Raw genomic sequence first — 14,545 nt, 5'->3', positions numbered from 1 at the left:
AGTTAATAAAAGGTAATTCAAAAATTTCCAAGTGAAGAAAATTTGCAAGTGGACAGGCCTTTGTTACTAGCTTTATTACATTTTGCAAAGCGAACACAATCTCTAGGATCTTTGCATTTTGCAAGTTTTTTTCCCCTCCTATCAATCATTTTTATAGATGTTCCACAGGTCTTGCACAAGAATATGTTTTGTATTCATGGTGGATACAACATATTTATGAGATAACTAATCAGTGGGAGGGGGTGGGACCTGAGTGTCTTGCTTTAACATTATCATACAGTAATGACTCAGAGGGGGTGCAGTTCCATGATTTTTGACATATGTATGGGTTCATATTACCACCACCGCAATCATAATCACGATTTTTAAAAAAAGATTTTTATTTATTTATTCACAAGAGACACACAGATAGAGAGAGGCAGAGACATAGGCAGAGGGAGAAGCAGGCTCCCTGTGGGAAACCCGATGGGGCACTAGATCCCAGGACCCTAGGACCACGCCCTGAACCGAAGGCAGACGCTCAACCGCTGAGTCACCAAGGCGTCCCATAACCACAACTATAATACAGATGTCCATCACCAAAACACAGACCCTTGCACAGCCCCTTTGTAATCAAACCCTCCCCCTCCCAACACCTGACAACCACAGATCTAGCCTCTATCACTATAGTTTTGCCTTTTCAAGAATGTCAATAGGTGAAATCAGAGAGTATGTAACTTCTGGGCTTCTTTCCCTTAGCATACGACTTTGAGATTCATCGAGTTGTTATGAATGTAATTCATTCCTTTTTATTACATGTGTGGATACACTATCATTTGCTTATTCACGTGCCTGTTGGAAGACATTTTGGGGATTATGAATGGAGCTGCTATAAACATTCAAGTACAGGTTTTTATGTGAACTCGAGTTTTCATCTGTTTAGGGTAATCACCCAGGAGTGATGGCTCAGTCAAATGGTATGTCTAATGTTTAGAGACACTGCCAAACTGTTTCTTTCCTGACTTCCCTTGGATTTTTAAATTCCACCCCCTGTTCCTGGTAATTGGTAGCTATTAAAATTTGTTAACATATACTTACTTCTCTTTCCTTGTCTTGGCACATAAGAAGTCCACACTATGTTGAACTCAAGCATGGCATGTAACACTTTGGTTAATGACATGTGATAAGTGATACATGTGCTGAAGCTTTTAGTCAGTGAACATTGCCTCACTCTTTTTCCTGGGGTCTTGCAAGCAGAAGTATTCTAAATAGTGACGCTTTGTCAGCTGGCTTCCTTGCTGAGGGTGATATGGAGCTCACTTTATTTCCCCATATGCATTAATAGTCACGTAGTCTTTATCTGATATAGGTATTTCATGATTATAAAGGGGAATGGCATGTCCCATGGTATCATGGGTTGATTTAAAATCTTATCATGGATTCACTGTTCAGTTTGCTTAGTAATTCTTAGAGAAAAATTTTAGTTGTTCAACAAGAAGTCTGATACTGAAATCTGTGTTGTCTCATCAATTCCACAAGTATTTGTGTACCTACTATATGCCAATCAATTACTTACTATTTGTGCAATTACTATATGCCTGAGTTGGTGGAAGACTCACACTTTTCTTTCAGAATATTTACCTATCCTCCCTTTGTAGGGCATGTTAGGGGCATCTCTTAAATCTTCCTTTCATGGATTTAAGCTCAGCTCAACCCATCTTCTGAGTGTTTTTTCATAATCCTATTTTTAATTTCTAGGAACTAAATAGTTTTTTCCTAGCATCTTATTCTTGATGGATACAGTATCCTTATGCCTCTCTGAAGACCTTAATCATGTTAATTTTTAAATTTCTTGTTTCTTCTACTAACTACTTTCTTAGGCAGGTTAATTTGTTTTAATTTGGTGTTTCCTTTTATGTTACTGGTTTTCTTCAAATCTGATGCTTCTTGGTACATTTATAGATGCTGACCTAAGGTTACAGTCTGAAGTGCTTTTCCTCAGCCAAATAATCGTTTCACTTTCAGTGAACACAAACTCTGATCCTAGGTGCCTCTGGTGATTAGAAAGGGAGTGGCTGGTCACCACAACCAGAGTGAGTGGGTGAGCAGCTGATTATCATTTCTTCCTTGTAGTCATCTGGATAACACTCTTTTTCTCCAATCCACGGGGACTGTGTCCTGCATCAGAATTCCTACCTCAAAGAGCTGCTTTCTTAGCCTTAGCTTGGTGGTAAACTCCAGAATCAGGTGCTTCAAAGGTGCGCAGAATGGCTTGGCTGTTTCACTCTTTAATTAACTGATCCTTCAATAATCTGCTTTTTATCTTCTAGGAAATCCACACTGTTCATTTTCTGGTTTTCCAGCTCTATTAATCTACTTTTAATTTTCTCCAGTCATTTCAATGAGATTCTGGAAGAGTAAAAGAATGTGTTCAGTCATCTCTGTTAAGCAGTCAGCTCCAGAATGTAGTTTATAATCAGAATCTTTAAAAAAAAATTAATCATTGTCGCCTATCTTGACAATCCTCTGAAAATCTTGAGATCAGGGATGATTCTGTAAATATCCATTTGAAATTAGACTGATTGCTGGACACAGTACTGGATAGGCATGGAAAAGTAATTATTGCAATAGTAATTAAGACCAATTGTAATTAAGACCTGGCTTTAAGGCAGGAAGGACTAGGAACTCTTTGCTACAATATCACATCTGACACTGTTTTAAAAACCTCAAAAACTCTTTGCATAGACTGCATATGCTTAATAACTTGGCAAAGGTCCATAGCAATTTCTCAGTAAAGATAAACACTTGTAACTTTCTCTAACCCAGATGAAAATACTGTATTTCAGTGAAGTGACATTTCTTCAGGTGCAGTATTGCAGTTTAACATCAAATTTCTAAAATCCTCATGTTAAGTGACAAGATATCCATACTGATGATTTTTTTTAAAAGATTTTATTTATTTATTCAGGAGACACAGAGAGAGAGAGAGAGAGAGAGTGTGTGTGTGAGTGGCAGAGACACAGGTAGAGGAAGAAGCAGGCTCCATGTTGGGAGCCTGATATAAGACTCGATCCTGGGGCTCCAGGATCAGGCACTGGGCTGAAGGCGGTGGCGCTAAACCACTGAGCCACCCGGGTTGCCCGATAATTCTTTTTTTTTTTTTTTTTAAGATTTATTTATTAGAGAAAGAGAGTGTGCGTATGCACAAGCAGGGGTGGGGGGCAAAGGGAGAGGGAGAAGCAAACTCCCCACTGAGCAGGAAGCCTGATGCAGGGCTCGATCCCAGGACCCTGAGATCATACCTGAGCTGAAGGCAGACACTAACCAACTGAGTCACCCAGGCGCCCCAATGATTCTTAGTGAAATCATTGTTTCAAATGATTAAAAACCACATAAACTATGCAACAATTTTAAAACCGTAATTTCTGTAATGTAGGTTTTTTAAAAATCTGTAGTAAAAGAAAACAGGTTATCAGTACAAATGATTTAATTTCTACCTCTTCCCAATGCCACTTCCCCCCTAAAACTTGCCAGAATTCATCCCACATTAAGAACACAAGTCATTCTTATATAGTTGGCAATATGAACTGTATCTGTTTTTTCCTTACCATATTTCCATGTTTTCCCAATTCTCTAAATTACTTATCATTTTGCACTGCATGTATGTGGGCGAGCCACCTCAAATTCACCGAGCAATCAAGAAACCCACGTTCGCACCTGTTCACATCTCTTTCTTCCAGTCTTAAGAGCACTAACTCATCTCATGCTTTGGCCTCCCTGGATCCTGCTGTAAGGGCGAGCCTCTCACTCCTCAGCATCTTCACAATCTCCTTTAATCGGTTCCTTCCTTTCAACCTATAAACACTTAAGTTGCTCTCATTCTAAAAAAATTCTTTAACTCACTGCTTCCTCTTTTCATCTAAACTCCTTCAAAGCGCAGCCCATACCTACGCTTCACTGTCCTCAGGGCAGCCCTATCCCCTCAACTTGTCTCAATCTGGCTCCGTCTACCACTTCACTGAATCACTCCCGCTAAGATCACCAGGGACCTAAGAGCCAAATCCAAACACTTACATTGTCTGCAGCATGACACTGTTATGTCTTTCCTCCTCCTTGAAACGCTATTACTTTTCCCTGCAAAGTCTTTTCTCTGCTTCTGACTTAAAGTCCTCACAGGTCTTTGTGACCTCAACCATTTTCACAATTTTAACCACTGCATACTCGTGCTAATGCCATTCAAATTTTTATCTTTCCGTGTTTTCACATGCACATTCAGTTATCTACCCATCATCTCCTGGATTCTGCAGGTGCTTTAAAATTCAACACATCCAAACCTCAATTCTTCTCCCCGATACGGTTCTTTGTCCCCAATTGCCAACCTCAATGATATCACCACCCAACCTCAGTCACACAAATGGGAATCCAGCCCCTGCCTCCTACTTCCCCCTTACTTCCCACAACCAGGTCTTACTTCATTTCCTAAATAAAACTCACACTTATTTCCTATCTTCAGAGATTTCTTATTTTAGACCCTTTTTCCTCTTGCTATTGCCTAATTACCTAAGTTACCAAACTGGTGTTTGGTGGAACAAGCTGTTAGACGTTTCTTTTGAAAAAGGACTTTAGGGGCGCCTGAGTGGCTCAGTCAGTTAAGCATCTGACTCTTGATCTCAGCCCAGGTCATGATCTTAGGGTTTTGAGATTGAGCCCCAAGTCAGGCTTGGTGCTCAGTGTGGTGTCTACTTAAGATTCTCTCTCCTTTTCCCTCTGCCCCTCACCCCGCCCCCAACCTGGTACACACACATGCACTTTCTCTCAATTAAAAAAAATACAAAAACAAAAAAGTCTTCTATAATCAAGGCAAATATATTTGAGAAGGGCTGCATACCCCATGTGCTTGTCTTGGAAATTCAGAATGACTGGTAGCTTGCAGTAGCCCCGAGAAATCATATAAAGAAACCTGCTTAACTTTATTTAAGCCAGGGTTTCCCTTACTTTTGTCTCAGAACTATTTCAGTAAGGAAAGTGGAGGAAGTTTTTATTTTTTATTTAAAAATAAAAAACAATGCTCCTCAGAAGAGTGCGGCATCATCTTTAATTCCCATGCTTCTTCAAACTGCTGTTCCATATTGAACATTCATGATCTAACATGCAACCGTCAACATGTTTCCATTCTTCAACCTTTTATTAGCTATTCCCTGAGGAAAAAAGAACCAGCTCCATGCAACATGGCTTTTAGGACCTGCTTGCAGTCTTCTTGCTGCCATTGCCTGATGACATTCCACCAATCTGAATCTGATTCTGGCATTCCCCAAGCCTCTCTCTCTCACACACTGGGCTCTACTTCTGCTTATGCAGTTCCCTCCACTTTGAGGAGACCCTTTATCTTCCTCACCTTATTCACCAGTTTCCAACTAGTCCCTCAAGACTTAGCTTAGGTGTTAGCTCTTTAAAGGACTTTTGACCCCGGTTCTCTCTTCTTCCCCAAACACAGGCTACATTCCCTAAGCAGTCCTGTCACAGAATGCAAAATCCAGTATTAAAATCTCTGCTTGTATGTCCTCTACTCTCATTCTACTATTAGTTAAGGGCTCTTTCTTTACTGTTTTATTCCCATAGCACTCAAGCCATAATTTATGAACTCAAGTGGTACTGCAGTGGTCCTTTGCATAACAATCAGGCAGGGTCTTCTAGAATAAATCTGACCCCTCAGCTTTTCTCTGATTTTACCTCTCAAGTCACAGTCTGGTTGAACTCAGGACTTATCTATGCATGTTTTACCAGGGAGGCATAATATAGTCTGGAGATGCACATTCATATGCTCTTAAATATCTGACCCGGGGCGGGGGCGGGAGGCACACTTTCTGATAGCCCCACTGTGCACTTGCAATGCTCACTGGCTTTTCTCTCCATGGCTTCCTCAGGCTCTTCTCTTAGCAAGGTAATAGGACAACAAAGGGATTAAGACCATAGATTCTGGTTCAAAGCCCAGCTTTACCATTTATTTAAAGATCTGTAATTTTGGGCAACTCACATGTCTCCTTGGACTCATCTATATATATAAAATGGGCCCAGTAATGGCTCCCTACGTTATATGGTTGCTGTAATCCATAAATATGGCTAAGTACCTCAGTAAATATTTGCTGCTCCAGTTATCATGAATTAGGATATGCCGATGGCTTCTGATCAAGTGATTTATAATATTTCCACATTTAACCAAATGTTAAAATGCTCCCATTTATCATCCATCTCTTTCTAGTGCCTTATCCTGCTCTGTTTATTTTTCTCTCCCTCCAGAGAATATTAGTTCCATGAAGGTAAAAGTTTTGTTTTGTTCAGTGCTGAAAGCAGTAGCACCCAGAATAGTATTGTAGATATTAGGCCCTCGGAAATACTTGTTGGAGGACAGTGGAGAGTAGCAAAAAGAAATCTCAATAGTTTCATTACAATAAAAAGAATGAATAATCTTTCTCTAGTGGCTCCCAATATTATATTTTAAAACACCATGTGCCAGAATGAAAATGTAAGAAATTTATTAAAATTTGAAGGCAAGAACATAATTTCAAAATATTTAGACCTATGTCAGGTGTGATACAGTATGGATGCTTTCTTGAAATTCAAAATCGGATCCAAGAGTATCACTTTCAGAATGTTCTAGTAGATTCAGTTTACTTTTAGTTGTCTTGGATGAAACAGTCACTATTCTACTTTCTTTCTGGACAGAAACGTGTTTTTTCAAAGACTCACTTTTAACTGGTTCATTAACAAAGGAATCATTTTGCTCCATTCCTTTACTTCTCCAATTTACAAGTGAGTCAGAGCAGGAACGCAGGTCCTTTCTGGGCTGTTTTTTAGCATAGCATTTTTTGGTATATTCACCTGTTTTGGTCATTTTCTCTGAAGAAGATCTGCTATTTCTAGACAATTCATCTTCTTTTTTTTGGCTTCCAGTTCCAGACATCACATCTGCTGAAGGAGAACATGTTCTTGCAATGAATTCTTTGATAGAGTCCTGCCGCTGCTCACTGACTGGGACTCCCATGTTGTCTCTAGAAGTTTCTAAGGGCTCCTGAGTGGAAACAGGGACACGGAAAGAGTCGAGAGGCAAAGGAATTCTGGCATCACCTGTAATTTTCTGAAACTGGAGGGAAAAACAAAAATTCAGTGATGAACAAAGCCAATCATTAAAAAAATAGTCAATGACTTCAATGCTACTCTGTGATCTTATTATTAAGATAATCAATTGATTAATCAAAAGAGTTTAGATCCAGTGTTTTTCTAACTATATTTTGCCAGTTGATTCCCAACCTAACTTAGCTTTATCCACAGCAACGTCTAGTACATTTTTAGAGTTTGTGTTTGGGATGATTTTTGCCCATTTCCTGTTCTTTCATTAAAAATAATAAAGCCCGGGGCACCTGGGTGGCTTAGCGGTTGAACGTCTCCCTTTGGCTCAAGGCGTGATCCCGGGGTCCTGGGATCAAGTCCTGCATCAGGCTCCTGCGGGAGTCTGCTTCTTCCTCTGCCTATGTATGCCTCTCTCTCTCTCTCTCTTTCTCTCTCGAATAAGTAAATAAAATCTTAAAAAAAAAAATAAAGCCCTATTCCCTAAGAAAATTCATTTCTTTTCTATCCTCCAGGAACATGTAAGCAGTATCCAATTTGTGAGGAGACTGAAGCTAGCCAAGATCGGAGAGGAAGAGAAGTCTCCAAGGAAGGCCAGGAGAAAAGCAGATGGGTTGTTCCCTCTTGCTCCCATAACTGGGAGGTTAACTGTAACATATGATTGCTTCTGTTGGGATTACTTATTTTAAAGAATTATCTGTATCCGTACTTGTACCTTCATTAGTGTTCCTTCATTGTAAGCTGACTGCATACAAATAGAAACCTAGATGAAATATGAATAGAATAGACAATTTACACAATTTAAAATTTGGAATGTTTTCTCTAATGTTTCATTTCTTTCTTTATTGAGGATAGCTTGCTTTAAATCATAAATGTTCATAACACCTTCCAACTTTTTTATTTGTAACTATACAATATCATGAAGTGGGTATAAACGTACTGATTTCAGATTTGGAAAGGACCCCAAGAGGCTCCCAAGCATGCGAGTTATTAGAGACGGAGCATCATTATTTTCTGACTTGGTAATTCCCTTTTGGTTAATAACTCTCAGGATCATTATGTTCTGTCCTGTCCACTTACCTGGATATTTTGCATCTGTCCTAAGGGGTTCTGCTTTGATTCTGGTTTTTCTTCTTCAAGTGCCTTTTTTTCATCCTTAGGCAGACTACTAATAGTAGAATTCATCTGGGGACGACCCAGTAAATGAAAATCTGACTGATCTATACCAGCCATTGTGGCAAGCTGCCCAAGCCTGGACAAGAGGAAGAAAGAGGGAAAAAGCAAAGATTATTATACTTGCATATGTGCAACTTAGATTTCCCCATACCTACAATCATGAAATACCTCTAAAATCTTAAAAGCCAAGACCCTACACCAGACATAAGCCTCCATTCTCTCCCAATCCTCAGCCCTTTCAGATTCATGCTCTGGGATATCAGCCTGTGCGATCGTTGAAGCACCCCCTTTCCTTCCCCAATAACGTAAATGTGTCAGCTTCTAGTACACACCCAATGCATCACCTACCTTTCACCTTACCTCTTTTTTACCACCTTTCCTCCTGTTTCCAAAAACGTGTTTTCCCCTAACAAGCAGCTTTACCATTTTGCATTTCTTCTAATTCTTCATCTTAATAAAACCCTAAACTACATGCTAAATAAGACTATGGAAACTATGAAAATTGCTCACGTTCCTTAGCAAACCATCATTATGGATAAAGAGAATAATGCCATCAAGTGAAATTAACTAACCCAGCATCTTTAAGAAGGTCCAAGAAAGCATGGAACTTCTGAAAAGAATTCTCAATGCTGCCCAGAACACCTTCATCATCCAGGATCATGTTTGTCAATGACTGTGCATGCAGGGCTTCAGACAAAGAGAAGTTTATATTTCTTAACTGGGCGTTCTCATGTTCCAGCTATAAAAGAAGGTTGAAAACGTCTGACATCATTATCTTTCACTGTCATCAAAAGAAAATAGTTTTTAAGCAACAAAACTTAAATAAGACATTTCAAATGTGACTAATTTGTAATTAAATTAACTTTCTGCTAGTAAAGACAGAGACCATATCACATAATAATCACAATCCAGAGACACCCAACAAAGTTTCCTATCTAACACTCAGGTGGTATATCAATAAACCAAAGTTACTGTTTTATTAAGGATCTTTCAAAAGATCACTTTTTTCTAGTTGGTTATACTCAAAACAGACCCTCACTTACATTAGAAAATTATTTGCTTACATTTCCCTTTAAATTAGAAATACAGTCTGATTTGAGCAAAGCATATTCTAACTTGGCTGGATGTTTAAGGATTAACTTCACTGAGCAAAATATTAAATGTCTAAGTTTAAAAGTCCTAAATCATCCCCAACTTATTAACTCTACGATGACCAATATTCTCCTTGGCTTCTTGAAAATGTTTCCTCCCTTGCATGGCCCCTCCCCCTTACCACCTATTCATCTAAAACTACAGATAAGCCAGACTCTAGTAATTTCTCAGAAAGGCCCTTTTGTTCATGGTGAACCTTTTACCTTAACAGGTGCTCAACCTTTACTGAATGAGGTAAGCATCCTTCAATCTAATACATGCACCTGCAGAAATTCCTCCCTAAACTTACCTTATAATAATAAATTATATTTATATACAACTTTGAGCTATGTCCTGCACATTAGCTTAATGTAATTCTCATAGTATTTTTTTTATCTTTCACTGCATTCTTAGCAGTTTTCTAATACTCTATACCTATTTAAATTATTCAGTGCCAGTAAAGAGTTTCACATCTCTCATGTTACTATATATGCAGTATAAGCCTAAGTGCTTTCTTGAATTGAAACATCATGAACAGAAAATAAGTTAATGTCATATAAGAATACATACGCACCAAAAAATCCCCTAAGATTTTTACTTTTTTTTTTTTTTTTTTAAGTATGCTCCATGCCCAGTGTGGAGCCCAACATGGGGCTTGAACTCTGAGATCCAGGAACTGAGCTGAGATCATGGGGCAGATACCTAACCCTGAACCGACCAAGCCACTCAGGTGTCCCTAAGAGTTTTACATTTTAAAAACGTTTTCTGGAATAGAGATCACATAACCACTAAATAACGGTAAATACAAAGGTTCATATGAATGGTACAACCAATTTACAATATGTTAGTTTTAAAGTTTATAACCTGCATGTGCATGGCTTAAGATCAAATAAAAATAAGATCAAAACACTCAAAAAAATAAGAAAAAACTTGTTTACCTCACTGACTCGTTTATCAGCTTTAAGCCTTATTACTCTTTCTTCCTTTAACTGTTTTAGGCACTCCTCCAGTTTTTCCTAGTGTGAAGAAATACAGTATGTATTACAAACAATTCTGAGTATAATATCCAAAAGACTTTCCAGTTACAGATCTCACCAAGGATTCAGGAGCAGAGCCAGAAGTAAACTCAGACTTCAGGATTATAGTTTATTATGATATCATACCATGCTAGTGAAATTAATTACCCAAAATACAAAATTAACATATTAAAAATTTATTTGAATCCTATGCTTTCCAAAATAAATATGTGGCATCTCACCATAAAAGGCCTATGTGTAAAATATACTAAGTCAGAAATAAAAAACTAAGGCTATGAAAGGAAAGTTCTACTTTTATTTATGGGTCCCTTTGTAATAGAAAACCTTAATTAATATAGTTGACCCACCCAAATTATGTAACTATAGATTCAAATGTATTTTTTAAAAAGCAAACATTTATAAATCACTTTACTATGTGCCAAGCCCTATCCTAGTAGGAATTTCCTGAGTATTAAATCATCAAAACCCTACAAGGAAAGAACAATTATCAACTCCATGTCATTTTATAGGTGAGAAAACAGAGACAGAGTAGGACACCTAAGATCATGTCACCTAAGATCATTAAGTGGTAGAGCCACATTTTGAACTCAGGAAGTTGGGTGCCATTCCTGTTCAAAGAAGTGGTAATCTTCCCATTCACTGATGTCAATAAAATAGAAGGCACGTTGGTAACCCTCCTTTGATTGCCAAGAACAAGCAAGTCCTTACAGTGGGGAACATTACCTGTGGCTGGCAGTCCCCCGACTGACAGCCAGCAAGGAAAGGAGGTTCTCTGTCCTACAACTCCAGGAACTGAATTAGGCCAATGAGCTGTATCAGTTAGAAGCCGATTCTTTCCCAGAGCCTTATGATAAGAAAGAACACAGCCTGATTGACATCCTGATGTCAGCTTTATGAGACTAAGCAGAGAGCCTCGTCATGCCATACCTGGACTTCTGACCTCCAAAACTGTGAGCACATCAACAGGTTTTTTTTTTTTTTTTTTTTTAAGATCTTATTTATTTACACATAGAAAGACAGTGAGTACAAGCAGAGGGGGCAGCAAAGGGATAGGGAGCAGCAGCTCCCCCTCTGAGCAGAGACCCCAATGTGGGGCTCAATCCCAGGACACTGAGCCATCCAGGTCACGACAGGCCTTGTTTCAAGCCACTAAGTTCACAGCAATAGAAAATTAATATACTATGCAACCCCCAGGTTCATGAACAAACTAAATGATTTTTATTGTTTTAAGCCACTGTTTTGGGGTGGTTAGGCAGCAATAAATAAATACCTATATTTATTAAGACAACAAGGTATATTTATACATTTTAAAGGCTTTTGAACAATCACTTAAACAAAGAATTTCAACTTAAAGTTTAGTTTACCCCTGGTATGTGTGGGTTGAGGGGGAGAACTCTATTATATGCTGTCATTGAAAGAGGAAAGTAGGAACAGTTTCTGGACAGTGATTTTTAGTACATATCAACAATCCTACACCCAGGAATTTACCAAGGAAATTCCCAAACATGTGGGCAAAGATTTATCTATCAACATGTCATACAGAACTGTTTATAACTAAACCCTAGAAGCTAAGAGCTTCCAAATTCAGTTGCTTTAAATAAAAACAGCATTCTCATACGAAGGAATGCTCTACAAAGCCACTAAAAAACACTGACAAGAGGTCTTTATCAGAGTTAATGAATGGGTTTCAGGAGTTTGATATTCAAATGTATCTGTGTGTTTTTCTTGGGAGATAGTCCATAAGCTTCATCTAAGAGTCTCTGATGTAGAAGAGTATTTAGTGACACAATAAACTATTTTTGATACCTTTTTAAGACAAAAGAGTAGATTAGGTGTGTGTATAGAGAGAGGTGGTTTTTATTTTATTTTTTGTTTTTATTTTCTTTAATAAGTTTTTCATTGTTTTAAAAAATTTGATCAATGAACAAACTTTTTATGCTCAGAATATATACTCAAAAATTAAAAACTAGTCTAATAATTTCAAATTCTTTAATGTTTAATCACTAGTTGAAGCCAGCCAAAATTTTAATGGGGACAAAAGAAAAAAAAATTGTAAAACTCCTCTACTTATTTATATAATGGTTTTAATATTTAAAACTTATTTCACAGAAATTCTAAACATAATTGTAGAATAAGTATACATACAAGAAACTCTCACCACAATCAGAGAAAGTACAGACTGAAATGCTCCATTCTTGACTAGCTCTAACGTACAAATAGTACAATGAGCAATTACATGAAATAGCTTCTCCCTCTAGTGGAGGGAGTGAGAATATCATGTTGGATTCTTTTTTAAAATTATTTTTTATTTTTTTATTTTTTATCATGTTGGATTCTGATAAACGTATACTCTCCTCCTACAAAGGAATTTGTGCTCCTTAAAAAAATATGGGACCAGAACATTAGAAAGTAAAATTGCTTGACATTCTGTTACGTAAATTAGACTAATGATCAAGCACCAGGAGCCCGACGTGGGATTTGATCCCGGGTCTCCAGGATCGCGCCCTGGGCCAAAGGCAGGCGCTAAACCGCTGCACCACCCAAGGATCCCCCAATTTCTAAGATTTTAGACTGCTTTCAGCACTGTATCACTTGGTATATAACTTCTACTATGACTGTTGGCTTGCTTCCTCATTTTAAAATACAAGAAATCTAGGGGACAGGGCGTATTTTATCCCAGCACATGTCCCTAGCACAAAGCACATTGGTAATCGCTGAATAAGGAAAACCTGTGTCAAAACAAGATCTATGTGTATAATTAATAGTTATATTTTTTTTTCAGAGTATATTTTAAAAATTCAAAATCTCTGGCACTACCCCTTAGCTATATAGCCTTGGACAAGTTCAGTAACTCTCAGCCTCAATTTCTTCATCTCTAACAAGAAGATAGGTTCCCACATCACACAGCTTTTTTGAGGATTACATGAATTAATGCACACCTAAAACTCAGAACTGAGTGCTTGGTATGTAGAGTATGTTCAATTAGTGCTAATGAGGGATGCCTGGCTGGCTCAGCAGTGGAGCGTCTGTCTGGCTTTGGCCCAGGGTGTGATCCTGGAGTCCCAGGATCAAGTCCCACGTCCAGCTCCCTGCAAGGAGCCTGCTTCTCTCTCTGCCTATGTCTCTGCCTCTCTCTCTCTGTCTCTCCTGAATAAATACATAAAAATCTTTTAAAAAAATTAGTGCTAATGAATATATGTGAATGCAAATAGCAGTGAAGGACTCAAAATGAAATAATCTCAACTCACACATCCAGCCTCCTAGACGCAACGTTTCTTCAGGCAGGTTTGATTTTTTTTTTTTTCTTAAGTCATCTCTACACCCAACATAAGGCTCAAATTCACAACCCTGGGATTAAGAGTTGCATGCTCTGCCAACTGAGCCAGGTGCCCCCATAAGCTGGTTCTAATTGTAAAATATGATATGTGTACTAAAAGTACATCTTTACATGCATGCATCCCTAAATATTCCCTTTGGTTTTGTCAACTCCTAACTTCATGTAAGGAGAATCACAGTATATGCAGTCTTCCAGTCAAAATTGTTTTTTTTTAAAGATTTTATTTATTATTTTTTTATAAAGATTTTATTAATTTATTCATGAGACACACACAACGAAAGGCAGAGACACAGGCAAGAAGGAGAAGCAGGCTCCATGCAGGGAGCCCGATGTGGGACTTGATCCCGGGACTCCAGGATCACACCCTGAGCCAAAGGCAGATGCTTAATTGCTGAGCCACCCAGGAATCCCTCAATATTGTTTTTAAAAACTCATCTACATTGTTGCCAGTAGCTCTAGGTCATTAAATTTTATTGCTTTATAGTTTTTGCACTGTATGAATACACATAATTTTTTTTTAATTTTTATTTATTTATGATAGTCACACACAGAGAGAGAGAGAGGCAGAGATACAGGCAGAGGGAGAAGCAGGCTCCATGCACCGGGAGCCTGACGTGGGATTCGATCCCGGGTCTCCAGGATCGCGCCCTGGGCCAAAGGCAGGCGCCAAACCGCTGCGCCACCCAGGGATCCCTGAATACACATAATTTTAAAAAAGATTTTATTTTCTTGAGAGTGCACATGCACACAAGAGCTGGGG

At 38.4% G+C, this 14,545-nt stretch overlaps 1 protein-coding gene across 12 annotated transcripts in view; it reads right to left on the bottom strand.

Moving 5' to 3' along the window:
• Positions 1 to 356: 356 nt before the first annotated feature.
• The window catches only part of CEP78 (centrosomal protein 78), a 32,915-nt gene continuing 18,726 nt past the window's right edge, over positions 357 to 14,545 (bottom strand). For 4 of the 12 annotated variants that reach the window (XM_026001503.2, XM_026001504.2, XM_072762731.1 and 1 more), the window contains 5 exons: positions 10,350 to 10,427; positions 8,853 to 9,019; positions 8,185 to 8,356; positions 7,820 to 7,867; positions 6,496 to 7,120 (listed from right to left, as the gene is read on the bottom strand). In XM_026001503.2, the coding sequence (XP_025857288.1) occupies positions 6,557 to 7,120; positions 7,820 to 7,867; positions 8,185 to 8,356; positions 8,853 to 9,019; positions 10,350 to 10,427 (1,029 nt within the window). In that variant the 3' untranslated portion in view covers positions 6,496 to 6,556. Of the gene's footprint in view, positions 2,389 to 6,495; positions 7,121 to 7,819; positions 7,868 to 8,184; positions 8,357 to 8,852; positions 9,020 to 10,349; positions 10,428 to 14,545 lie in introns of those variants that run through there. The other 8 variants (XM_026001509.2, XM_072762755.1, XM_026001505.2 and 5 more) reach the window with 6 other exon arrangements.

This window comes from Vulpes vulpes, chromosome 1 (assembly GCF_048418805.1).
Source record: "Vulpes vulpes isolate BD-2025 chromosome 1, VulVul3, whole genome shotgun sequence".
NCBI classification, from domain to species: Eukaryota; Metazoa; Chordata; class Mammalia; order Carnivora; family Canidae; genus Vulpes; species Vulpes vulpes.
Note: the sequence above shows the minus strand (reverse complement) of the source record. Positions and strands in the feature narration are given on the sequence as shown.